The sequence below is a fragment of the Barbus barbus genome, assembly GCF_936440315.1.
Source record: "Barbus barbus genome assembly, chromosome: 43".
Taxonomy (NCBI): domain Eukaryota; kingdom Metazoa; phylum Chordata; class Actinopteri; order Cypriniformes; family Cyprinidae; genus Barbus; species Barbus barbus.
The window spans coordinates 727260-754498 of NC_136721.1; the positions used below are offsets into that span (position 1 = coordinate 727260).

At 37.4% G+C, this 27239-nt stretch overlaps 2 protein-coding genes across 2 annotated transcripts; both read right to left on the reverse strand.

The window, feature by feature from the left end:
- Positions 1–17031, reverse strand: rnf14 (ring finger protein 14). The gene is made up of 8 exons (XM_079405485.1): positions 16938–17031; positions 11463–11623; positions 10697–10827; positions 7456–7947; positions 5679–5907; positions 4503–4675; positions 3067–3197; positions 1–1709 (listed from the first exon to the last, which is right to left on the reverse strand). The coding sequence occupies exons 2-8, from the start codon at positions 11611–11613 to the stop codon at positions 1649–1651; spliced, it is 1368 nt and encodes a 455-aa protein (XP_079261611.1). The 5' UTR covers positions 11614–11623; positions 16938–17031; the 3' UTR covers positions 1–1648.
- A 1491-nt stretch (positions 17032–18522) lies between these two features.
- On the reverse strand, positions 18523–25348 carry endou2 (endonuclease, polyU-specific 2; the record flags this gene model as incomplete). Its single annotated transcript, XM_079405000.1, has 6 exons — positions 18523–18774; positions 19733–19886; positions 20984–21096; positions 21282–21403; positions 24551–24656; positions 25247–25348. 6 exons carry the CDS (start codon positions 25346–25348, stop codon positions 18523–18525), a joined length of 849 nt encoding a protein of 282 aa, XP_079261126.1.
- Positions 25349–27239: the final 1891 nt, after the last annotated feature.

The window sequence follows — 27239 nt, forward strand, 5'->3', positions numbered from 1 at the left end:
TGGTAACACGCCATTTAACAGGTTTTTATTGTAGCATTTTTACAGTCTTTTACCGTTAAATTCATGGTCATTTGCCACAACATACACATCGGTATTCAGATAATCTTTTCTCCTCAAAAAACTAAACAAAAATAATGTTATGGCAATATTTCCATGCGCTGAAATTACGCAATAAACTTTAATTTAATAACATTACGTGTAACATACAACCCTAATGTACAAAACTGATAAGAAAAACTAAGAAACAGTTTAAAAAAGAAACAAACATCAAATCTGAAATGTAACGCAGGGAATTCTGGGAACGTCAGAATTTCACTGTAAATTATACATTCTTTTTCACTTACAAAACCGGTATACTACCGTGAAATTACATGTAATGGTCAATACAGCTATTCACCGTATATAGTAGGGGAACTTAACCATTTAACAGGGTTTTACTGTAACAGTCTTTTACCGTTAAATTCACGGTCATTTGCCACAACATACACAAATCATCTTTTCTCCTGACATAATCAATGTAGTGGCAATATTTCCATCCACTGAATGTAAGCTTGTTTATATTCCAAGCCTGCCTGCTGCTCTGGAGACTTCATGTGTTCATGATTCATCAAACGTTTGAAAATAAAGCTAGAAATTATTGGATTGTTGAGCAGTTTTGGGCTAGTTACTCAAAGAATGTAATATGTTACTCATTACTAGTTACTCCTTTGAAAAGTAATATTGTTACTTTCTGGCAACAGTAATTAGTTACACTACAAGTTATATTACAGTAAGTAGTTACTGCCCAACACTGCTGTCCACTGACCTGTAAATCTTCTCATCCGCAATACACTTCTACTGGCTTCATCTTCTTATGTTTGTCTATTATGCCCCTTTATATACACAGTGCTTTGATATTAAGGCCTGAGGCAGGTCAGAACATGCATAATTCTGTGTAGTTACGTTATAGACTACTGAAAAGCATTATAATGGTTACAGTATTGTATTAAATGATAAAGAAGCTGCATTTTTATTACTGTGTTACTGAGGACAAGAGAAGGAGAGAGCGCGCTGATCATCCAGACGGCACGATGCCTAATCATGATTTATGTAAATATTGAGTCAAGACAATCTGCTAAACTTGTCCACATTCATTTTACCATAAAACCTTGATTATGTGTCACCTACCCAAAGACAGTTTGCACGCCACAAGAACTCATTTAACATTTATTTTACTGCCAAATTCATCCTACATTTCTGAACCATCCAACATTTGTCCAAAAGATGTAATGTACATTATTAACAATGACTGAAATATTATTAAAAGACAATTCCAGCAAAGGAAGCAGATTCATAAACTAAAGATATAGGATATATTCTGTATTTTTCCACACACATCTGCAAGGGGGATTTTCTGCATGGATGTACTTATCAGTGAAAATGTTTACAATCTTTAATAAAACAATTTGAAGGGATGATAGTACGTACAACAGAAACATTGTGAACTGGAATCTGAATTGAGTGAAACAAATGCTAAAAAAGGCAAGTAAATTCTATGGAGAGATGCATGATACTCTCGTCAGGTCTTCAGCATCTGGTTCTATAGTCCATTGATGTGCATGAAAACACTGCCTGGATAACATCCTTTAAGCGTTTCATTTATAGTGGATCAGTTATCTTCATCACTCCCAAAGCCTTCTTCCTCATCCATGTCCATCCCTTGAAACAATCTAGAGCAGAAAATAAAGAAATAGACAGTAAGCAAGTGCACCAGCCTTTAACCTTCAGTCGTTTTAAATCTATTAGACATGACTTTAAGCATAAAACTGTGTAGAATTCATCCTAAACATTCACCAGAAAATGCACCAAATTCCCTTCAGAGGTCCTAGTGAGAGAAAGATTGTACGTTCATGCATCCCCACCACGTCTCATCTCTGAAATAACCATATATGGAGCTACGACACTATCTGCATATCATTTGCATATGCATATTCCCACCTGTGTGATATGGATATACCATTTGACCATGTTTTTGGGTGCAAGAATAAAAAAAAAAAGACTATCCGCTTACTGTTCACATAAAAGATTGAATTGAATATGCCACTCATTAATGCAAATCATCATCCGTCAGTCATTCAGAAAATATAGATAGCAAATGCAAGCCTGCATTTATTTGATTCAAAATACAGCAAAAGCAGTAATATTTTGAAATATTTTTACTACTTAGAATAACTGGTTACTATTTGAATATGTGTTAAAGTGTAATGTATTTCTGTGATCTGCAGCTGTATTTCCAGCATCATTTCTCCAGTCTTCAGTGTCACATGATCTTCAGAAATCATAATAATATACTGATTTACTGCTCAACAAACATTTCTGATTATTATCAATGTTGAACACAGTTGAATAATTTTTTTTTCAGGATTCTTTGATGAATAGAAAGACCCAAAGATCAGCATTTATCTGAAATAAAAAGCTTTTGTAACATTATACACTACACCATTCAAAAGCTCAGAGTCAGTATCAATTTTTTGGGAGGAAAGAAATTATAGAAATTAATACCTTTATTTAGCAAGGATGCTTTAAATTGATCAAAGGTGATGATAAAGACATTTGTAATGTTACAAAATATTTCTATTTCAGATAAATGCTGTTCTTCTGAACTTTTTATTCATCAAAGAAACTTGAAAAAATGTTTTTTTTGAGCAGCAAATCAGAATACTTGAATGATTTCTGAAGGAGCATGTGACTGGAGTAATGATGCTAAAAATCACAGGAATAAATTACATTTGAAAATAAATTCAAATAGAAAGCAGTTATTTTAAATAGTAAAAATATTATTTTTTTTTACTGATTTTGCTGAACTTTGGATCAAATAAATGCAGGCTTGGTGAACAGAAGAGAATTCTTAAAAATCTTACTGTTTAAGACCTTTTGACTGGTAGTGTATGCATGACTTGTGGATAAAGATTTCATGTAATTTGAGTACAGCTGGTTATGTCTTCAGTGAACGTAAACCGTTAGGAGAAAGAAGACCATGCAGTGGCTCTGAAACACATGTAAGGGCTCTCTGAAGACAGCACTCACTGGTTATAGCAGGGAGAGTTGGGGTTGTTGAAGTGACTGTAGGGGTTCACCCTGCTGAGAGCTCCCAGACACATCCAGCAGAAATACTTCTGACACGACGAACAGGTCATCTTATTACAACCGTGCACCTTCTGCACAAACGGGAAAAACAAGAGCACTTTCAGTCCATGCACACAAGATTGCAGTTTGCAGACGGTTCCCACTAATTTTCTTTAAATTGTTTCATAGAGACTTCTGGGGCAGTTTTTCATTTGAATGCCAGGTACAAATGGAATTAATAGGTGTATATGATTTACTATTAATATATCAGTGACTAGTACTTTTACACTTATAGGTCTTAATTACTGGACCAAAAACACTCCAAAAATACAATTTTGATATTCATTTTTTTGACTTGTGAAATTAAATATGCTGACCTAAAATTGGATGAGGTGCTCCGCAACAACACCTTGATTTATTAAAACAAACTTCATTAGTACCTGCTAAATTTGGTAATGGCGCCACCTACAGGTCAAAAGATCTGAAAAATGGCTATTTTTGCTCAAAACTCTTGAAATGTTTTCCAGAAAATCCATCTATGTTTGCATCTGTGGACTTCTTGGGTCATGTCGACAATACCATTTTTGCTAGGATCGAATAATCTTTCAGAATTTGTGTTCAATAAAGATATTTTTTAACGCTTTGGTGTATTGGTGTAAAATTTGGTAGAGATCACTGTCAGCTTGTCTTGAAGAAGTCTTAGTTTAGCTTAGACAGCACAACCTAGCGTTCAGAAGATATAAAGCTTTAAAAACATTATTTCTTTGTTGATAGAATTCTTGGTTTTGTTGCGCAATGGTTTGAACTGAAACACCCTAAGCCCTTGATTACTTGAACTGGAGTTGATTTATTATTTACCATGATCTTCCTTATCAGCGTTTGGTTTTGGGGAGCATTCTATATGCCTATAGGCAGTGTTGGGGAAAGTTACTTTTAAAAGTTATGCATTAAAATATTGCATTACTCCATAAATAATAACTAAATTCATTACTTAGTTACTATTTATCAAAAGTAATGCATTGTTAATTTTTGTCACCTGAAATGGCTTATAAGCTTATAAAGCTAATAATGTTTTATAATAAGTTATATTTTTGGTAACTGTAAAGGCCCTTTCACACCAAAAGTGAAATTAATAAGCCATAACATTGCCTATAGGTATGCATTGCTGTTGGAAAAAAATCACACAACAACAAGTAAGAATTATTTGGTTCAATCTCAAAGTAACTCATATATGATATGTGGGGGTAGGTTAAGTGTGATCTGCTGTGACGTCACAATCGTGTTGCATTGTGGGATATGGAGCTGGCTGGATCAGACATTGGAGCAGGCTCAAAACTTAGTCACACAGGCTGGTGAATTCTGGAAATATGTAGTATGCAGGCATCCTTAGTACTGACCTGTATGTTAGTGCCACAGCAAGGGCACTGTTTACAGTTATCCTTCAGCCATTCTGTGCTGAAAGACTCCTCCACCGCCTTCTGAATGACCCGCCTGCCAAAACGCTTCTCAAGGAACTTCTTCCCCTCTTCGCTCGCAGAAATATACTCATCCCGCAAACTACGGAGCTCATCTGTTAAGAAAGACACAGCTTTTGAACTCTGCAGACGGAAACAAACTAACAAAGTGTGTGTACTTCACATTCTGTAGCAAGAATGCTGTTCACGGAGCATCCAATGTGTGACCCTGGACCAACAATATATTGTATGGATCAAAATGACCTACTTTTCTTTTAAAGCCCAACATTTTTAGGATATTAAAGGAGTAGTTCACTTCCAGAACAAAAATGTACAGATAATGTACTCACCTCACCCCCTTGTCATCCAAGATGTTCATGTCTTTCTTTCTTAAGTCGTAAAGAAATTATGTTTTTTGAGCAAAATATTTCAGGATTTCTTTCCATATAATGGACTTCTATGGTGCCCCCGAGTTTGAACTTTGAACCCGGAGTATATAAATTGTAAAACTGTTCAGAAAATAACTGCTAATTTCACTAGATAAGACCCTTCGTCCTCATCTGGGATTATGTAGAGACCTTTGATTCTGCATTTAAACTGCATTTAGGAAGTTCAAACTCTGGAGCACCATAGAAGTCCATTATATGAAGAAAAATCCTGAAATGTTTTGCTCAAATAACTATTTCTTTACGACTGAAGAAAGAAAGACATGAACATCTTACATGACAAGGGGGTGAGTACAATATCTGTAAATCTTTGTTTTGGAAGTGAACTACTTCTTTAAGATCATGTTTCATGAAGATATTTTGTAAATTTCCTACCGTAAATCTATCAAAACTTAATTTTTGATTAGTAATATGCATTGCTAAGAACTTCATTTGAACAACTTTAAAGGAGATTTTCTCAATATTTAGATTTTTTTGCTCCCTCAGATTCCAGATTTTCAAATAGTTGTATCTCAGACAAATATTGTCCGATCCTAACAAACCATACATCAATGGAAAAGCTTTGCATAAATCTCAATTTAAATAAATTGACCCTTATGACTGGTTTTGTGTTCCAGGGTCACATATACTAATATCAGACACAGGCTACAGGTGTAAATATCCTTTATCTTACCTGCAGTCACTATGCAGTGCGAGAGGCCGTGATAGCTCCGCTTACAGAGCGTACAGAAGGCATATCTGCAGGCGGGACAGATGCCCATAGTGGAGTCAGGCTCCACCATCACCGCCATACAGCAGCTCATACGGGGACAATACACCACATCCGCCATCAGGTCCAGACTCGACTGCAGCAGGAGACGATCATAGCGTGCAAACTCGTCTTCGCCCACGAGAAGTTTCACCTGTCATACGAGCAGACTGATGTCAGTCCTATAATACATTCAGAATTAGGGCTGCGACGATAAATCGATTCGCTGATTAATGCTGAGTTCTTCTGAATGATTGCGATTCACTCTGGAATAGATTCTGAGTTTAGATTTTAACAGCAGATGGCGCTCTACTCTAGTTTTTATCCAGCCCCGATCTCATGGCAATTCATACATATTTTACGAGGTGGCTAATTCGTACGACCTCACTCGTACTAATTCATATGATTTTTGCTTTGCCATGAAAATAGTTTCAAACAAAGCCGGAGCAGAACATTTGTGCATCTCAGAGCGACACAGCGGTGTTTCATTCCTGAATGAATCATATGAGTCAATGATTCAATGAATCACTCATTAAGACAGGGACATAATTATAAAAAAACCGAAATAATAAAATAAAAATCACAGAATATTGAGATATAATTCAATATCGCACACCCCTAACTACAGTGAAACTTCGTAATTCTCGATTCCAATTTCAATATCACAGGAAAAACTACTTGCCTAACAAATTTAAAGGTCAAACATGATTAAAGACAAATAATCAGTCAGTAATAAAGTAAGAACAAATTTCAAGTAATAGCACAAATAAATACAACAAAGATACAATTTCTAATGCAGCGTCTGTGGGAGGAAGGTAAATTTGACATCGTTCTCTCTTCTGACTGACCTTATCATTCTCTCTCAATTTTTTTCCTTTTTTGAAAGTCATGAAAACACTATCGTTGAGTTTTCTTTTGCTATTTGAGCAAATGTGAATGCCAAAAATATATATTTGTGGTGCTCTCCCATTCACTGCTTGTTAAAGTGCCCCTATTATGGATTTTTGAAAATGAAATCTGAAAGTGCAGGTGTATAAAGTCATTGTCTCTCAAAAGAAAGAGTCGACTCTGAATCATTGAAACAAGTCGTTTTTAAAACAAATCCCAAGCCGTTTCATTTTGACGTCAACATGAAACATTAGCATATTGCCACTTGTTGGTCTTTTCACATTGGCTTGAATGCAAATTAATTCTTTGCCACTAGGTGCTGCTTTTGGAGCTTTAAATGAAATCGACCAATCACCGCAGATTAGCTTCACGCAGAGGAGGGGTTTGGAAAAATGAATCGTTGAGTGAATCGTTGAGCAAATAACGTAAATATAGATGCATATTATAAGACAATGAAAGTGTTTTTTGATCTTGCATGCATGTCACCCTGTTATTGGGGACTCCAAAAACCAAAATATGACCCTTTCATAACCCATAAGAGGGGCACTTTAAGTTAACCCAACTATGATAAGAAGCAAAAGAAAACTGCATGCTTTCTGAGAGTAGCTTTCTGTGCGCGGATCAGAGCCACGAGTTCTGAGTTCTTCTTTACAATCACCTGAATATATAAACAGGCAAAACTTCAAAATGTGAAAAAGGCTAAACTTTTGAGTCAATTCTATCCTTTTAAGCCGGCCCAGAGCCTCATTGTCAAGCCCTACATAATCTATTCATACTCACACTAAGGCACAATTATACAAGAGACAGGAGATACCTGTGAAGGAGTGGCCATGGACATACACTTTGGCTCAGGGCAGTTAAGGCACTGGACTTTTCCGTCTCTAATCTGGATCTCAAAGTATTCCTTCATGCAGGCCTTGCAGTACACATGCTGACACTCTTTGAAGAGCAAAGAGTCGGATCCGAGCTTCTCCGAGTAACAGATGCCGCAGCAGAACACCTTCCCATCAAACACCTTCTGCTGCTGAGCTTCGTCAAAATCCAGCAGCTGAGTCAGTATATCTGTGCGAGCGTCGACTTCTTGCACAGCTCTTGGGTCTAAATCTTGCACTTTACTTTTTTCTCCAGAAACGTCCGCTGCTTGTTTTTGGCCAGATTCACTCTCAATGCTTTGGATTTCCAGCGGTGACTGGATTCCCAGAAATTCCAGAGTCTCTTCCTTGAGGAACTGCATCCAGGTAAAAAGAACCACGTTTCCTTGGTTCTCCTCCCAAAGCTCGTCCAGTCTCCTGCAAAGCGCAGTGATCTGATGGAGTGACAATGACAATAATGGTGAGGAAACTAGGACTGATTGGGTTTTAGTCAAGTACACTACCAGTCAAACGTTTTTGAACAATACGATTGTTAATGTTTTTTTGAAGAAGTCTCTTCTGTTCACCAAGCCTGCATTTATTTGATCCAAAGTACAGCAAAAGTTTAACTACAGTAACTGGTTACTAGTTGAATATGTGTTAAAGTGTAATGTATTTCTGTGATCTGCAGCTGTATTTTCAGCATCATTACTCCAGTCTTCAGTGTCACATGATCTTCAGAAATCATAATAATATGCTTTTCAAGAAACTTTATTATTACTATAAATATTTAAAACAGTTGAGTACATTTTTTCAGGATTCTTTGATGAATAGAAAGATCCAAAGATCAGCATTTATCTGAAATAAAAAGCTTTTGTAACATTATACACGACACCATTCAAAAGCTTGGAGTCAGTATCATTTTATTTATTTTTTGGGGGAAATAAATGATAGAAATTAATACTTTTATTTAGCAAGGATGCTTTAAATTGATCAAAAGTGATGATAAAGGCATTTATGTTACAAAAGATTTCTATTTCAGATAAATTCTGTTTTTCTGAACTTTCTATTTATCAAAGAAACCTGAAAAAATTCTACTAGGCTGTTTTCAACATAATAATAATAATAATAATAAAAAACTTTTTGAGCAGTAACTCAGAATATTAGAATGATTTCTGAAGGATCATGTGACTTGAGTAATGATGCTGAAAATCAGCTTTGAAATCATAGGAATAAATTACATTTTAAAATATATTCAAATAGAAAACAGTTATTTAAATAGTAAAAATATTTCAAAATTGTACTGTTTTGCTGTACTTTGGATCAAATAAACACAGGTTTGGTGAGCAAAAGAGAATCAAGCTTTGGACTGGTAGTGTACTCTTCTAAAAACAATCATCAAAGTCATCTTGTTTTCTTTAAATTTGGACAGATTTTGTATTTATTTTTTAAACAGATTGATCTGAGCCTCAATGATTTGATGATAAAGACCATTTCTGTGATAAAGAAAGGCTGTGATGCTCAAAATAGTGTGTGTGTGTGTGTAGTAGAAGCTCGAGTCTTACTGTTTAAACATTAAAGCACACCAGTGTGATTTTTCTTTCATATTTTACTAATATTGACAAAATTATCCACAAATAATTCACAAATCAGATCAATGAGGTCTATGATCAATCAGCTCTAAAAAGAAGCACAAAACCTGTCCTAATTGAAAGAAAACAAGTTGACAAAAAGATCGAATCCAATATTTGCTGATAATATAACAAGAAATAAATGACAAGTCATTTATAAGCTATTTTTTGTAGGCTGGTCATTTTTGAATGTGAACACTAGAAGTGTAACAAGGTGGGGAAAATATACCAAGAAAGTACAAAAGGTATCCAAACAAACACTTGTAAGAGGTTTTACCCTGTGTGTGAGCAAAGTCAGTTTCAGCTCAATGAATAACATTAACTTGCATTTTCAGGAAAAAGAAAATCCTCTCCGGGTCAAAATGAGCCAAACACTACAGGAGTGTCCATTATACTAGTGAAGATGCACTGTCTGAGAGAAACAGCTTATCCAACAAGAATACAAGCTTAGGGTGGGACTTTCATCGCTCTGTTGTTGATTGGATTGTAAAAAAGCCAGCAGTGCATACTGCAATAGAGGCAGATTGAATACGACAGTCTTAACTGCAGCATGATCTTATATACATCGCCACTCAAACGTTTGGCATCAGAAAGATTTTTAATGTTTTTAAGGGAGTCTCTTCTGCTCCTCAAGGCTGTATTTATTAAATCAAACATACAGAAAAAACAGTAATATTATGAAATCTTTTTGCAATTTGTAATATTGGTTTCCTATTTTAATATACTTTAAACTGTAATGTATTTCTGTGATCTGCAGCTGTATTTTCAGCATCATTACTCCAGTCTTCAGTGTCACATGATCTTCAGAAATCATAATAATATACTGATTTATTATCAGTGTTGAGACTGTTGTGCTGCTTCATATTGTTTTTTGGAACGTGATACTTTTTTCTTAGATGAACACAAAGTTAAAAAGAGCAGCATTTGTTCAAAATAGAAATCTTTTCTAACAAGTCTTTACTATGACTTTTTATTCATTGAACAAATCCCTCCTGAATATAAGTATTATTATTATTTATTTTTTTAAAAGAAAGAAAAAATGTGCTGACCCCAACCCTTTGAATAGCATTGTATATTGTAACACAAAATTAATTTTTTGAATAAATGCTGTTTTTTTACTTTTTATTAATCAGAGAATCCTAAAAAAAAATATGAAGCAGCACAATGGTTTCCAACACTCATAATAAATCAGTATATTATTATGATTTCTGAAGATCATGTGACACTGAAGACTGCAGTAATGATGCTGAAAATACAGCTGCAGATCACAGAAATACATTACACTTTAAAGTATATTAAAATAGAAAATTGTTATTTTAAATTGCAATAATTTTTTTTTTTTTGTATTTTTGATCAAATAGATACAGCCTTGATGAGCAGAAGAAGCTTCTTTAAAAACATTAAAAACCTTACTGATCCCAAACTTTTGAGCGGCGGTGTATGTCAGCATCCAGCAAGTTATGACAGGTTTGATTCAATATTACAAATTAAATAGAATGAATTAGATTGATAAAAGAGTGCATTACACCAATGCAAACCCACACCTTTCAGGACGTTATTAAACAGGACTCACCTGGACTCTTGTGAGCCATTTGGAGCTTAAAGTAAAAACCGGAGCTGAAGCTGAAGGATAGTCAGCCGGGAATTCAAAACTCAGAACCAGCGGAGGTAGAAATGATATATGATGCTCTGAGCAATTCTGTCCTGGAAATACAAAGAAAACATTACAGACACTATGAGTAGTAGTATATGTTTATTTAATGCCAGCATCTTAGGCTATTTTCATGTATAACAAATACAATAAAAACCAGCAAACAAACACAAGTTATATCACACAAGATTTTTTACATTAACATATGATGATAATTCTAAAACTTTTTAAGCGAGTTCACTTCATAAAAGAGTTTTCTACAGACATTAAAAGCAAGAAAGTCCAATAAAATATGTTTTATAATAATAATTTTTCATTAAATAGATGCTGTTAGAACCAGTGCTGAGGTATATGTAACAGAATTACGAAATTTAATTACGAAACAAATGTAACTAATCAGTTACAGTTACTGAGAAAAAATGTGTAATTAAATTACAGTTAATTATGAAAATGTTAATGATTACAAAGGGGGTTTCATCTGGATTTTTTCACACACACCTGGTTTACATGTTTAAATACATTAGATATTTAGAGAAGTAATCAGTTACATTACTTTAACGAAGTAACTGAAATAGTTACACTACATGTTAACTAGGTGAACTTGTAATCTATAACCGATTACATTTCCAAAGTAATCTTCCCAGCGCTGGTTAGAACAGTGTCGGGACACCTGCTGATAAAGCCTCACCCTTGACTAGCAGTTTGAAGAGAGCAGGAAGCTCCAGACACAGATGGATCTCGCCCTCCTTCGCTGACTCGGCCCGGCGAAACTCCTCTTCATCATATATACTCGCTAGCGCCAGCAGTTCATCTTCTTGTGCTTCCTGGTCGGCTGACATTGGAACATTCCTGAGATTCATGTGAAATCAAGCAAGTTACGTTTCTGTTTCATAAAGATCCTTGAGCTATGGAAATACTCTAAATAAACTCTAAAAAACATGTTGTATGTAGAATAAACAGCTGTTTTAGGTCACTGATGATGTGTGACCCTGGACCACAAAACCAGTCACAAGGGTCAATTTTTTTAAACTAAGATTTGTACATCAGCTGAATAAATAATCTTTCCATTGATGTATGGTTTGTTATGATCGGACAATATTTGTCTGAGATACAACATTTGAAAATCTGGAATCTGAGGGAGCAAAAAAATCTAAATATTGAGAAAATCTCCTTTAAAGTTGTTCAAATGAAGTTCTTAGCAATGCATATTACTAATCAAAAATGAAGTTTTGATATATTTACAGTAAGAAATTTACTAAATATCTTCATGGAGCATGATCTTAATATCCTAATGATTTTTGTCATAAAAGAGAAATGTATAATTTTGATCCATACAATGTATTGTTGTCTATTGCTACAGATATACCTGTGTTACTCATGACTGCTTTAGTGCTCCAGGGACACATATAAGTGGATTCTTAACATCATTTGAGTGTAACTCACTGTAAATATACATCAACTAGGCTACTATTAATTAAATGTGTAAAACATACTCAGTGCACCCTTAAAATTGGACAAAATGCATCATTTACAGGAAAAGCTGGGTACATTACTCATTTTAGGTAATGTATTCAGACTACTTTTTTAATTTAACTTGTTTTAAACTTACATGAAGCAAACCATATTGATATAAAAAAAGCAAAGAGAAAATAAATTCTATTTTTTTATCAACATCATGAAATGCATTAAACATTACATTAAACTATGGTTTATGTTTAACTGCAGTGGGTTTGTGAGTTGCTAAAAAGCTAATGATTAATTCAATCAATAAACATGTAAAGTTAATTAAATTGGGACCAAAAATGTTTCAGACACTTTGACCCGAGCATGTTTTGTGTTAAGTGTTTTTTCTTTAATTAAGCTAAATTAGTATTATATACTTGTGTTCTTAAATTTATTAGATTAGATTAGATTAGATTCAACTTTATTGTCATTTATGCAGAGTACAAGTACAGAGCTAATGAAATGCAGTTAGCATCTAACCAGAAGTGCAAGAATATAGTGTTTTATATACATATAAGTGCAGAGTAAATGAAGATAAGATTTACAGAATGTACAGTGGAATTGCTATATACAGTATTGAGCAGAGTATATACAGAATATAAAATAGGAATGCAATGTAGGGATTGTATGTACATATGAACAGAGCAATGTAGATTATATAGATTACAGATTATATATACACATTATGAACAGCAGAAACGTGAGAACAGTGGTAATAAATAAATACAGCTGGATGAGTGTGCAAAGTATTGATAGAACAATGTATTCTATGCAAAATAGCAGTAGTGCAATATTTTAGAAATAGTTTACTGTGCTTGTACAGTAACAACTTTAGACAGTTTATAGTGTAATGACTTTGACAATGTGCAGTCTGTGCAAAATATGAGTAGTGCAAATGCATGTGTGTAAAGTACTGTGACCAGTGCAGTAATAAGCAGGTGCAGGTTAGATTGGTGGTGTGGCGTTCAGAAGTGTCACAGCCTCGGGGAAGAAGCTCTTCCTGAGCCTACTAGTGCGAGAGCGTAGGCACCTGTAACGCCTGCCGGATGGAAGGAGGGTGAAAAGTCCATGGTTAGGGTGAGAGGCATCCTTGATGATGTTTCTTGCCCTGCCCAGACAGCGCTTATAATAAATGTTCTCAATGGAAGTTAACTGGGTGCCGGTAATCCGTTGAGCAGTTTTCACCACCCGCTGGAGTGCTTTGCGGTCAGATGCGGAGCAATTGCTGTACCATACTGAGATGCAGTTCGTGAGTATGCTCTCAATGGTACAGCGGTAGAATTCCACAAGGATCCTGGGATTCAGGTGAACTTTCTTAAGACTCCTTAAGAAGTAAAGGCGCTGCTGTGCCTTTTTGACCAGAGTAGAGGTGTTATGGGACCAGGTGAGGTCATCAGAGATGTGGATGCCAAGGAACTTGAAACTCGACACACGCTCCACTTCAGCTCCGTTGATGTAGATGGGTGTGTGTGCATGACTCCTAGTCCGCCTGAAGTCCACAATGATCTCCTTTGTCTTCTGGGTGTTTAGCTGTAGATTGTTGGTGGCACACCACACAGCCAGGTGCTGCACCTCATCCCTGTAGGCTGACTCATCGTCATCCTTGATCAGACCTACCACCGTGGTGTCATCTGCAAATTTGATTATGGTGTTGGAGCCATAAACAGGAACACAGTCATGGGTGAAGAGGGAGTACAGGAGAGGGCTCAGTACGCAGCCCTGTGGCACGCCGGTGTTCAGGGTGATGATGGAGGAGGAGAGGTTATCTAACTTGACGGACTGAGGTCTGTTAGTCAGAAAATCTAGAATCCAATTGCAGATGGGTGTGCTGATTCCAAGCTGGCTGAGCTTGGAGATCAGCTTGGAGGGGACTACTGTATTAAATGCAGAACTGAAGTCCATGAACAGCATTCTCACATGTGTGTTTTGACTGTCCAGGTGGGTGAGGGCAGAGTGAAGCGCTGTTGAGATGGCGTCCTCTGTTGACCTATTGTGGCGATAGGCAAATTGGAATGGGTCTAGTGTAGCAGGGAGACAGGATTTTAGGTGGGATGCAACCAGTTTCTCAAAACACTTGGCAATGATGGGGGTGAGTGCAACAGGACGGAAGTCGTTAGGGACCGAGGCAGTGGAGTGTTTCGGTACTGGTACGATGGTGGAGGTTTTGAAGATAGTGGGGACAGTTGTTTGGGCCAGGGACAGATTGAAAATGTCCGTGAAGACCTCAGCTAGCTGCTCCGCACAGGCTTTAAGCACACGACCAGGTATTCCGTCAGGGCCAGCTGCCTTCCGTGCATTCACCTTACGCAAAGTGGAGTAAACATCTGATGTGGAGAGTGTGAGAGGCAGTTCACTGGGTTGATGCTCAGCTTTGAGTGAGATCTCCTTATTATTTTGATCAAATCGAGCATAAAAGTGGTTGAGCTTGTCTGGGAGGGAGGCAGAGCTGGAGGGGGGCACAGAGTTAGGTGGTTTGTAATCCGTGATAGATTGTATGCCTTGCCACATACGTCGGGGGTCTGAAGAATTGAAGTGTTCTTCAATCTTCTGTTTGTGTGTGAGTTTGGCCTGGCAGATACCCTTCCTCAGGTTGGCTCTGGCTGAGCTGTAAGCCTCCTGGTCTCCAGACCTGAAGGCTGCATCTCTTGCTTTGAGCAGGAGGCGAACCTCTCTGTTCATCCAGGGCTTCTGATTGGGGAAGATTTTTATTTTTTTGTGTGTAGTCACTCTGCTCACACAGCTGTTGATGTGCTCCATGACAGAGTTGGTGTACGTGTCAATGTTAATCTGAGAGTTTGTGGTGGCCTGGGCAGCAAACTCACTCCAGTCTGTGAGCTGGAATTGATGTTGAAGAGTGGAGTCAGCACCTTCCAGCCAGATTTTAACAGTCCTTGTTGTAGGTTTCACACGTTTGATGACCGGGGTATACTTGGGGAGCAGGAACAAAGAGAGGTGATCAGACTGACCCAGGTGGGGGAGGGGTGTGACTTTGTAGGCATCACTCACATTAGTGTAAACGTGGTCCAATGTTTTATGTCCTCTTGTAGTGCAGGAGACATTTTGATTAAATTTAGGGAGAACAGATCTAAGAGTGCAGTGATTGAAGTCCCCAGCAACAATAAAGGCTCCATCCGGGTGCAGGGTTTGTAATTTGCTAATAGCAGCACAAAGTTCTTTCATAGCCACGTTAGCATTAGCGTCCGGAGGTACATAAACTGCAGCAGCAACAATGCAAGTGAACTCACGTGGTAGATAGAATGGCCTGCACTTGATAATCAGGAACTCCAGCTCAGCAGAGCAGTAGGTATCAACAATGACAGAGTCTTTGCACCATGATTTATTTACATAAATGCATACTCCACCACCTTTGTTTTTACCAGAGGTTGCTGCTACTCTGTCAGCCCTGAAGAGAGCACGTCCATCCATATGCACCACACTGTTTGGGACATCGTTGCAGAGCCATGTTTCAGTGAAGAACATAACATTACAGTCCATAAGCCATTTCTGTGTGAGGGTCCAGATCTTTAGTTCGTCCATCTTGTTCATCAGAGACCGTACATTGGCAAGGAAGATGCTGGGCAGAGCTGGTCGATGTGGGTTTAGCCTTAGCTTAGCACGCAGCCCTCCACGCTTTCCCCGTCTTTGTTTACGGTATCGACGCCGACGCCGAGCACTTCCGGTCGGTACGAGTGATCCGCTTGTCCGCGGTGATCTCAGTAGCTCCGGCGGGAGTTCGCTGAAGTCGAAAGGATGATCTAAAACTATGTTGGAACACTGTTTGTTGATGTCCAAAAGTGATTGTTTACTATAGCTGTAGTTCGCATAACTGGATCGCGCGAACACGAGTGAAATAACCAGGTAAATTAACACTATTTTCCAAAATCTGGTAAGACGCTGAGCCTCGCGATGTGTTCGCGCCGCCATCTTGTCTATCACATACATTATCAGCTGACAGCTATTCAACCCAATCCATTACACACCTTTCCATCAAAGTCAGAAAAAGCCTGAACTAAACCAAACAAGAGTTTTCTTGTGTGAAGCAGCTGAAATGTTTCAGTGTTACATGAGCTACATTGACATAGCTTACATTAGCTCTCCTTCTGTTCTAGACAGGTGACAGTCTTGGAAAGATATCGATAACGATGTAAGTTTACATAATACTCAACTATAGTATACGAACATACTCAAAGCTGCTGCTTATAGCTGCATATTTATCCTCAAGTGTGTTCTTAATGTCATAATAGCGCATGGCGCGTAAGGGACCGTCTCAAAAACACAAACACAATCTTTATTTTTGTAACCATAAACTAACTTTCACAGAGCTTTAGCATGTCTTTGACTCAGTACACACACACGTATATTATGTAAACAAAGACTTCTATTTTGGATGTGATTAATCGTTTGACAGCACTATACGCAGTGCTTAATAGAAGCTGTGTCCCAGTTCAGAGGCACTGAATTATCGATTGGACACGGCGTACGTTTGGTACTGAGGGTGGAAGTTTCAGACGATCCCTTAAGAAGCACAGTCGAATACCCAGCGAACGTCAAACTAATAACTAGTGTCACCCCACGACTACAGTGACTACTAAACGGCTGTTTAGTTCAGTTCTTTCCTTTGTTAATTACTTGTTAAGATATCAACTTACAAAACACGTACCTTGCTCTATTCCCAAAGCAGCTCTACAATCTCACAGCAGGCCGGATGGGAGGAGCTAGTGTCTGACAGGCTTCTTCTTCTAAGATTTAATGTCGCTGTTCAGAGCAGCTCTGATGCATTACTGCCACCAACTGGAGAGGAGGGAGAAGAGCTGGGGGAAATAATAATAATCCTGCTAATAATAATAATAATAGAAACCTACAAACCTGGTAATCTTACATAATAGCCACATAATACTCTCAGTTTGTGGTATTACAGTCATTTTCTCATGATAAACAGTGTAAATTGCTCCGGATGTGTGTGTGTGTGTTCACTACTGAGTGTGTGTGTGTTCACTACTGTGTGTGTGTTCACTACTGTGTGTGTGTTCACTACTGTTTTTGTTTTTATATTCCGGTGGGGACTTAAACCTGAATACACACAGACTCATGGGGACTTGTGTCACGGTGGGGACCTAAATTGAGGTCGTGGGGGAATTCGTGGCCTAATGGTTAGAGAGTCTGACTCGTAATCCAAAGGTTGCGGGTTTGAGTCTCGGGCCGGCAGGGATTGTAGGTGGGGGGAGTGAATGTCCAGCGCTCTCTCCACCCTCAATACCACGACTGAGGTGCCCTTGAGCAAGGCACCAAACCCCCAAATGCTCCCCGGGCGCCGCAGCATAAATGCTGCCCACTGCTCCGGGTTTGTGTTCACTGCTGTGTGTGTGTGTGTTCATTGCTGTGTGTGTGTGTGTGTGTTCATTGCTGTGTGTGTGTGTGTGTGTTCACTGCTGTGTGTGTGTGTGTGTGTTCATTGCTGTGTGTGTGTGTGTGTTCACTGCTGTGTGTGTGTGTGCACGTTGGATGGGTTAAATGCAGAGCATGAATTCCGAGTATGGGTCACCATACTTGGCAGTATGTCACTTCACTTTTTTTTTTTTTAAACAAGCTTATAAATCACACAGAATGTTTTTTGAAAATATAAAAATGCAAAATGTCTCCTGTGAGGGCTAAGTTTAGGTGTAGGGTTGGTGTAGGGCAATAGAATATACGGTCTGTACAGTAGAAAACCATTACGCCTATAAATAACAATTCTAAAAAATTAAACCCGACAATAGAAACCAACAGAGAAATTATAATGCTTTCCACCACAAATGCTATTAAACTTTTAACCATTAAAACCATTAAAAAAGTGTATTCTGTGGTGTGCTTTGAGATATATTCCATTAGGATTTAATAGTTTTAACAATAGAAGACGTCCAATAGAAACCCACAGAGTCCATCACAGTTTCCATTAAAACCAATACAAGTCCCATAATAACCAGTACAACCATTAAAAAATCAGCAGGGACATGCTTCAAAATAGAGGGGAACCAGAAATATGAATCAGTTTATGAAAATGAACACGATTCTTTCATTTAAAAGATTAATTCAGAAGCACTGATTTGTTCATGACCTCGGGAACACAGACCGACGGTCACTTCAGAATTCATCGAGACACTAAATGAGACCATGGCACAAGACGATGGTCTTTTGGTTTATTGTTTTTGAAATTAAAACAAAATAAAATCAGTACTTATAAGCATAAGCCACTATGAATGCATTGGTTATAGATTGAGGTATTTGACGAGCACAGGATAGGTGGTGCCGATGTGCTTCTGGTTGTAGTGGTGACAGACGATCTCCAGCTCGTAGACGCTGAAGGAGACTTTGACTCGCTCGTTTGGAGACGTGAGGAAACACAGAGTGTACAGAGCAAACTCAAACTCAGGGCTCACACCGATGAAGATGCCTCCTTTGGGCTTGATTCCATTCTTCCAGCTGAACTGCAGAGCCAAGATGTGCTTGTTCTCGTCTGGCTGGGAACGAGATAAGGAAAAATATGAATATGCATTGAAAATAGATTGATGTTATTAGACAGACAGACTGACATAGTAGAGTATTAGATAGAGTGAACACAAGTGCACTGTACATAAAGTAGGCCTATGCCATTTGGGACAGGGTCATTTTAAGGTGAATAACCACTTAAAGTTTCAGAAAATTCTGTTGTTTCTAGATTCTAGATTTGTTTATCATTTTCATATACATTTTGCATTCTGCTCTTTTTATGTAGATTTAAAGTATTTTAGTTCATACAACAATACATTTATTTCAATTCTCTGTTTCAATTCTCTGGTGAGTAAATGATGACAGAATTTTCACATTTTGGTATTCCTTTAATGCTATTTAGCTATATTAGCTATTTATTTATTATTTGTCTTCAATTTATTTTGTTTATTAATATTATTTATTTTTGTTTATTTAGTCTTTTTTTTCTCCTTTCTTTTTCTTTCTATTTGATTTTTTATTTACCTGTTTTATTCTGTATTTATCTATTATGATTATATCAATAATAATAATAATAATGATAATAATTAGTGTTTTTCTTATTCATTTATTTTTGTGCATATTTTATTTATTAATTTATTCACATTTATTTATAAATAAAATATGCACAAAAATAAATGTATAATAAAAACACTAATTATTATCATTATTACTATTATTGATATAATAATAATGATACATTTAATAAGTGTAATAGATAAATATAATATACAGAATAAAACAGGTAAATTTAAAAAAATAATAATAGAAAGAAAAATAAAGGAGGAAAAGAAAAGGACAAAATAGTAATAAACAAACAAAAAAATAAGACAAAAAATAAATAAACAAACACACAAAGACAAGCACTGAGTAAATGATGTGGGCAAGGTTTGCTCTTGCATTATCAAGTAAATGAATGGAGCTGCTCTATGCACCTGTCGTGTCACGTACCTGTGGCGAGTTGGCATTCACACTGTATCCTTTGTAGTCAATGTGTCCTAGTTTCTCTTGTAAGTACAGCTGAATCCAGTTATGAAATCCGATCACAGTACGACCTCCTCTCGTCTCTCCTACAAACACATGCTCGAAACCAGACGAGTCCGGTCTTGTGTGGAGAGAGAAACAAACAGGAAAGCATTACTCAGTATAATTAATGGGGAAACTGCTTTAGAAGAACTCAAGAGTATGTAAAAGTGACCAGGGTCTGGATTCACGAAACTTTCTTGAGAAAAAAATATTTTCTTCTGTTGTGAAAAGAATCATGGAAGAAGAAACACATGTAGGACGGCTGGTTGTTGATTGGATGGAGGCAGATCTGAGTGCGAGCTTTGTAAGAAAGCAGTGGTGTTATGTGACAACGATATCTAATGAATGTTATATAAGAGTAAAGCTTGCCCACATGAAAGATGTTTCTAACTTATGAAATGAAATGTTATTTACAATGCAGGAAGGCAGATTTGAATGTGTTATGAGTTTTATGCTCATGAAGTTATGTTAGAGATCCGGAGCACAAGAAGCTTGGTTTAGTGCTCCTGTGAACTCTACCAATGTTAGTGCAACTAAGCAAATGAAGAGCATGCAAGCCCACATATACTGAAAACATTCTTTCTCAGTGAACGAAAGTTGGTTTATGCAATTTTAACTTAATTGATATATACATATTTAATGATGTTAGCATATTTAATGTCGTTTTGCTGTCTGTGCCAGCAATCAGACAAATGACACATCTTTTCATACTCATGCTACTTTCATAAGAGAGTCTTTTCATTATAGCCAACCTTGACTAAAAATAACCTTATTTTGGTTTATGCTTCTTGAAAATTCATGATTGAAAAGATGTTTTGGGGGCTGTGGCATTGAGAGAGGCTCTGAATGCTGAACCACCGTCACGCCAGGAGTTATGAATTTAGTTTTGAACAAGAGAACACACACAAAAACAATTCTTTAGAAAATATTTGAGAACTTCTTAAGAATGTTTCAATAATTGCATCATTCTTTTTAGAATTTATCTTAAAGAGATGGTTCACCAAAAAAAAGGAAAATTCTGTCTTCCATCTTTTTTACTTTCCACAGACAAAGCTGTCTGGAATGACATGGGTCAGTCAGTTATGACAGAATATTGATTTTAGGATGGACGATCTCTTTTTGTGAATCGTGCCCCAAATGATCTCCTGTAAGTTGCTGTGAATCCTCGGTACTTACTTACTGGATCCTCTCCTGGCGTACAGCTCAAACCAAATGTGATAGAGCTGCTTCTTGAAGTCTGTGGTGTCCTCTGGAGAGAGATGCTTCCTCACCAGATATCTGTGGGCCATCTAATATTAGGAAATATACAATAGTTGCAACTTACTATCCAGCACAGTATCTTACACAAATGTTAAGGGATCATAGATTCATATCTCTTTTTAGATTTAGTACTTGACAAGAAGTAAAACAGAGCCTTGTGAAAAAACAGAATACAGCTGAATCGCTGCTGATCAGTAATTCATCATTTTCTTACCTTCATAGTGGGGGTCTTTAGGATTGAATCTAGGAACTTGTGATTTTCCAGTTCTTCCTCTGGTGTGACAATCTCTGGTTCACCAGTATCACTTTCATAGTTGTCCAGAAGCGAGATAAAAGCTGAAATGACACATGCACATATTTAAGCTTCATCTCTAAACTTCATATTATTTCCAGTCCTGTCATGACATATTAGATGCACTGAACCCTGCAGGATTTGAAATGGTCTAATCAGTTTTCAAAATCTGTAGTTGCTCTTTATGTTTGTCATATTTTCTTTACTTGTTAGAGAAGAATAAACCATCAAGCAGCAAGTGTTCTAACATTTCTTTTGTTACTGATCCTTAAAGGTAGACTGTGGACTTCTGTGATTGCTATATGTGACCCTGGACCACAAAACCAGTAATAAGGTCCAATTTCTCGACCTTTCCATTGATGTATCCTTTGTTAGGATAGGACAATACAAAAGTATAGTAGTTAAAGGGGTCATGACATGAGAAATCAAATTCCTTGATTTTTTGGAATATAAGATTCTTTGCACCATTAAAACATCCTGCAAGTTTCATAGCTTAAAACGTCCTCCTCATTATAAACAAAGCATTTATTTAATCGAGCTCCAAAAATGGCTCGTTTGGATCCGAGGAGCAAGATGACGTCACCTGGGCACAAACATTTGCATAAACACGCCTCCAGAGCAAGGCATCGACATAGGCCCCGCCCACTGGCGTTCCGTCTCTAACAGCTGACAAGCGAACAGCTGAATGCGTCAGAATCAGATCTAAATCGTGTCTACACTGGATACAGTTACAGATATGAGTCTGTCGTCAGGACAAATGCAGTGAAAGATCGTTTGGTTTAAGCAGCTCGTTCACGTCTTTGTACAGATATCACTGGATCCACTACAGTTTGCATACAGACATAACCGCTCCACGGAGGATGCCATCTCACACCTCCTCCACACCACAACAAGTCACCTGGACTGCAGAAAAGGGAATTATGTAAAAATGCTGTTTGTGGACTACAGTTCAGCGTTTAACACCATAATTCCCTCCACACTCACCTCCAAGTTGGAGGTCCTTGGTCTCAGCACATCCTTGTGCCAATGGATCTCCAGCTTCCTGAAGGACAGACAGCAAGCCGTACGGATGGGTAAACACACCTCATCCTCCATCACCCTAAGCACTGGAGCCCCTCAAGGTTGTGTTCTGAGCCCCCTGCTGTACTCACTGTACACTTATGACTGTGTGGCCACTTCCAACTCCACCACCATCATTAAGTTTGCTGATGACACTGTTGTGTTGGGCCTGATCTCAGACAACGACGAGACGGCCTACATACAGGAGATTAAGAACCTGGAGAGTTGGTGCCAGGTGAATAGTCTACACCTGAACATCAGCAAAACTAAGGAGCTGATAGTGGACTTCAGTACGAAGCAGGAGCGGTCGTACCAGCCGATCACGATCAGCGGGACTCCAGTGGAGAGAGTGGACAGCTTCAGATACCTGGGTGTTCACATCACGCAGGACTTGACTTGGTCCTGTCATACCAGCACCCTGGTGAAGAAGGCCAGGCAGCGTCTGTACCATCTGAGACGCTTAAAGGACTTTAGACTTCCCTCTCGGGTGCTTAAGACTTTTTACACCTGCACCATCGAGAGCGTCCTGACGGGCAGCATCACTTCCTGGTTCGGGAACTGCACTATGCAGGACAGACGAGCACTCCAGAGGGTGGTGCGTTCAGCGGAACGTACCATTCACACCGAGCTCCCTGACCTGCAGGAGATCTACAGCAAGCGGTGCCTGACCAGGGCCAGGAAGATAGTGAAGGACCTCAGCCATCCCAACAATGGACTCTTTTCTCTGCTGCGTTCAGGGAGACGCTTCCGCTCCATGAAGGCGAACACAGAGAGAATGAGGAGGAGCTTCTTCCCGCAGGCCATTCGGAGTCTAAACCACTCTCCACTCTAATCACATCACCCCACACTTCCACTTTGCACATTTTTCAAGTACAATCTGCACTAATTTGTAGAAGGTACGGAAGGATAAATGAGTGGGACTTACATACCATTTGTCTTTGTCTTTAGTATCCTTTTACTCACTTATACACTTTACTGCACTGCACAGCACAGCACACGGACACTTTATCACTGACATACACTTTACTTTTTATAGAATCTATATAGAATCATTCTATTTTTTATTCTCATATCTATTTGTTATTTTATTTTATTGCTAGTTTATTCTGTATATATGGTTACTGTACTTTTTCTATTTGTATTTTTGTAAACTTGAGGTTTTTCTAATTTTGTTGGACAATTTGTTGGACAGTCGTACAATACATTTCACTACATGTCGTACTACGTATGTATATGTATGTGACAAATAAAATTTGAATTTTTGAATTTGATATCAGAAGGATCCCAGCGTAAGGAACAAGTGGATAGTTTATTTTAATGGCGAGGATTTTGTTTTGTAATCGAGGCACAGAGTCATGGAGAAACATGAAGAACTAGATCTGACTGCAGTGATGAAATGATTTGTAAAGAAATGAGCGTTTTATTTTGATCATGTTGTTAAAACACTCGAAACATGCAATAGTGATTCGTGAGGGGGTTGATACTGTTTCCTATGCAGTGACTTCAGCCAATCATAACAGCGCTGATTACTGACGAGCCTTAAAGGACACGCCCCTTAAAAACAGATCGTTTCAGAGAGAGAGAGAGGCTCAGAATGAGCGCTGAAAATGATCATCTCCCACATATTTATTTACTTATTTGTGCAAAAAAACTTTACTAACATTATTAGAAAACCTCAAGGAACATATTAAAATAATAAAAAAATCCATGTCATGACCCCATTAATTGTCTTTTATTGGACTGATTAGCCAAGTCCTCCATAAAACACACAAAAGAAGTCCTGCAAATAAAAAAATAAAAAAATTGTGTTTTGAGCGCATCAAAAGCAATTGATCAGTTGATTCATAGTTTTGTAAAACTCTGAAAGTTTGAAAGTGTCTGCCATCACTACCATCTACCACCAGAGAGTCCTCCTCATTTTCACGAAGTTAAACTTCTCGCCAAAACTCTCAATCTCTCGTTGAAATGAATGGGATGAGGTCGCTGTGTCAGTTATGTGTGGACGGGGCAAGAACACGCTTTAAAACACAGATTGTCTTTGGACTCGTATTTTTTTCAGGAAAGAAAAAGGAAAAGTCTTCCACAGTCTACCTTTAAATGAACAAAATGTTACATATCAGCTTATTTCTTACCCAAGAAAGTCTCCTTTTTGAAAATGTTTTCGTCAACAAATGTGAACAAAGGTAGCCCTGCTCTGTCAATATCATCAGGAAAACCTGCCAGATCACCCGCTTTACCCTGTGACACAAAGCAAATCTTCAGGAACTTCCAAAAGGTATTTTCATGCATGCCTGCCATAACTTTAGACAGGGAGTTTATCACCAAACCTGAATAATAATAATAATAATAGGTATAAACAGAACCGTCTCAAGTGATGGTAAATATGTAAATACAAGAATAGAGGTTTAACCAGAATATGGACTTTAATCAGAAAATGTTGTGTATGTTAACATGATTACTACAGTTAATAAACTTTCATCTCACTGCAGTCAGTTAGTTGTGATTAAATCATATAATTACTCTGTCATTAACGGTTTAGTAAGCATTCAAGTTTACATTCAGCAGTCATGCCCAAAAGAGTCATTGTGAATGGTTTTCTGAACACAGCACTGAAGAACAATACTCATCTCAGTTTGTTTGTGCTCTCTCTGACCTTATGACCTTAGGTCAATAAACATAACATAGCAAATCAATGCCACTTTATTAGAGTCAAATATAAACGATGTAACAGATATCAAGTGTTAACTATTATTCAGAGTTAACTATTCATCATTGATCTATTTCTAGTGAACCTGTAAGATAATTTACACAGAAAATGTGAGCATTACCTGCAGAGATATGCGATAATCTATCCCAGGTCTGAGCCGGTTCACGTCATTGTCCCAGAGCTCCTGAATCACAGCTGAAAGTTCTCCATCACCTTCAATCATCTTTTCTTTTTTAATTCCTAAGGACTGACTATAGGTGTTAAAATATACTTTTACATTTGAAATCAACTGCTTTGCTCAAAATACAGTGACACTATTCCATTAAAGAAAGCTATATAAATATAATTTATATAGGGGGACAAGAGATTAAATAAATATATCAAATCAAAGAAAATAAATCAAAACATTTTTGTTGCATTATTTGGTAACTATTTTTATTGTCCCTTTTTGAGCATTCTGTTAACTACAAGTAACTTTGCACCTACATGTCAACTAGAGTATTATTTTACTGTCTGCTTAATATCGGCTAACTCTTTATTGTGATGGTGTCCCAACAGATAATCTACTGACTATAAGTAACGGTCCCACTTTATATTAGGTGGCCTTAACTACTATGTACTTACATTTAAATTAATCATTTGATACAATGCATTTATTGTGTACATACATGTTTTTACATTGTCCTTATATTTTTAAAATACCTATAGGTAATTACATTTGTAATTGATTTCTGTAATTACATTTATAATTAAACTGTTGACCCATCCCTTACACCTTTACCCACCCTTAAACCTACCCAGACCACCAAACCTGTCCCTAACCTGACCCGTATCCCACCTCAATAGCAGCAAAAGTGTTTTGCAATACAATATGAGCACAATAAGTACATTGTACTTATATTTTGATGTAAGCACGTAGTAGTTAAGGCCACCTAATATAAAGTGGGACCTAAGTGACTTTTTAAGGACATGCCAATTTATTCTAACCCTAAACCTAACAGTCTAGTAATACTGTACTAACACTCTAATGAGAGGTAGTAGATATGTAGGTGCAACATTACTTGTAGTCGACAGAATGTGTTAAAGGGACCATCAAAATAAAGTGAAACCCATTATTTATTTCAGAATGCATACTGCAGTTTTTTAGACTAATACATTTCTAAACATCACGTTCTGAACTGAAACTTGACAACTATTCAATATATAAAAAATACCTGTATCCACGGACCTGTTCCTCTCAGCGATATGGGTTAGCGGTATATTTTGGATTGTTTTCTTAACAGCAGTGAGGGCAGGTAGGTCACAACAGCTTAGAGCAATGGTGTCGCTGCACATGGACTGGTTGGTAAGATGCCTGGCCTTCCCACATCATGAGAGAGGGCCTATTCTAAAGGGTTAGCCAGTGTCAGCAACTCTAGCCAAAGGGATTAGAGCATGTTGAATGTGCTTCTACAGTGCACACGAGTGCTTTGTGTTTGTTTTCGTGAGGTATTGTCTCATTACCTGATGCTGTGTACCTTCTTCTAAAGCCTGACCCAACCCCCAAAACACTCAGACTGGACAGACATTCATACTTCATTTCATATTCAAGCAATTGTCTATCAGTCGCACAGGGTTAATATTTAACGTTTTGGTGAAATTTACATAGTGTTTCAGCTTCGGAATTCAATAAAGCTAGCTTCATTTTTATTATGATTTGATTCTTTTTCTTATTCATTTATTTTGGTCATCTTTATTACACAAAAGTACAGTTATAACAGGAAATTATTGGAAGAACAGGGGCCATTAAGATCAGGAATCCTTGAAATCTTGTAGAAAATGTTCTCTATATAATTTAAGCAGTAAGATATGAGAGGGAATGCTATATTGTGACTATGGCCACTGCTCAAAGCAAAGGACATTAATGACACAATCAATGAAATGCTTGCAACCTATTGAGGCCATTCTTCAGTAAGTTTAATAATTTGTAAAATACTTCTTGAACTATAAATCTGAACTATTTTGGAGTGTTTCTAGCCTGATATAATTAACATCTGGACCATAATGTTTTGATCAACCGTTTAAAAACTTGTGTCACTATCAGAGATGTAGCTCTGGATTGGTTTATAGTAGTG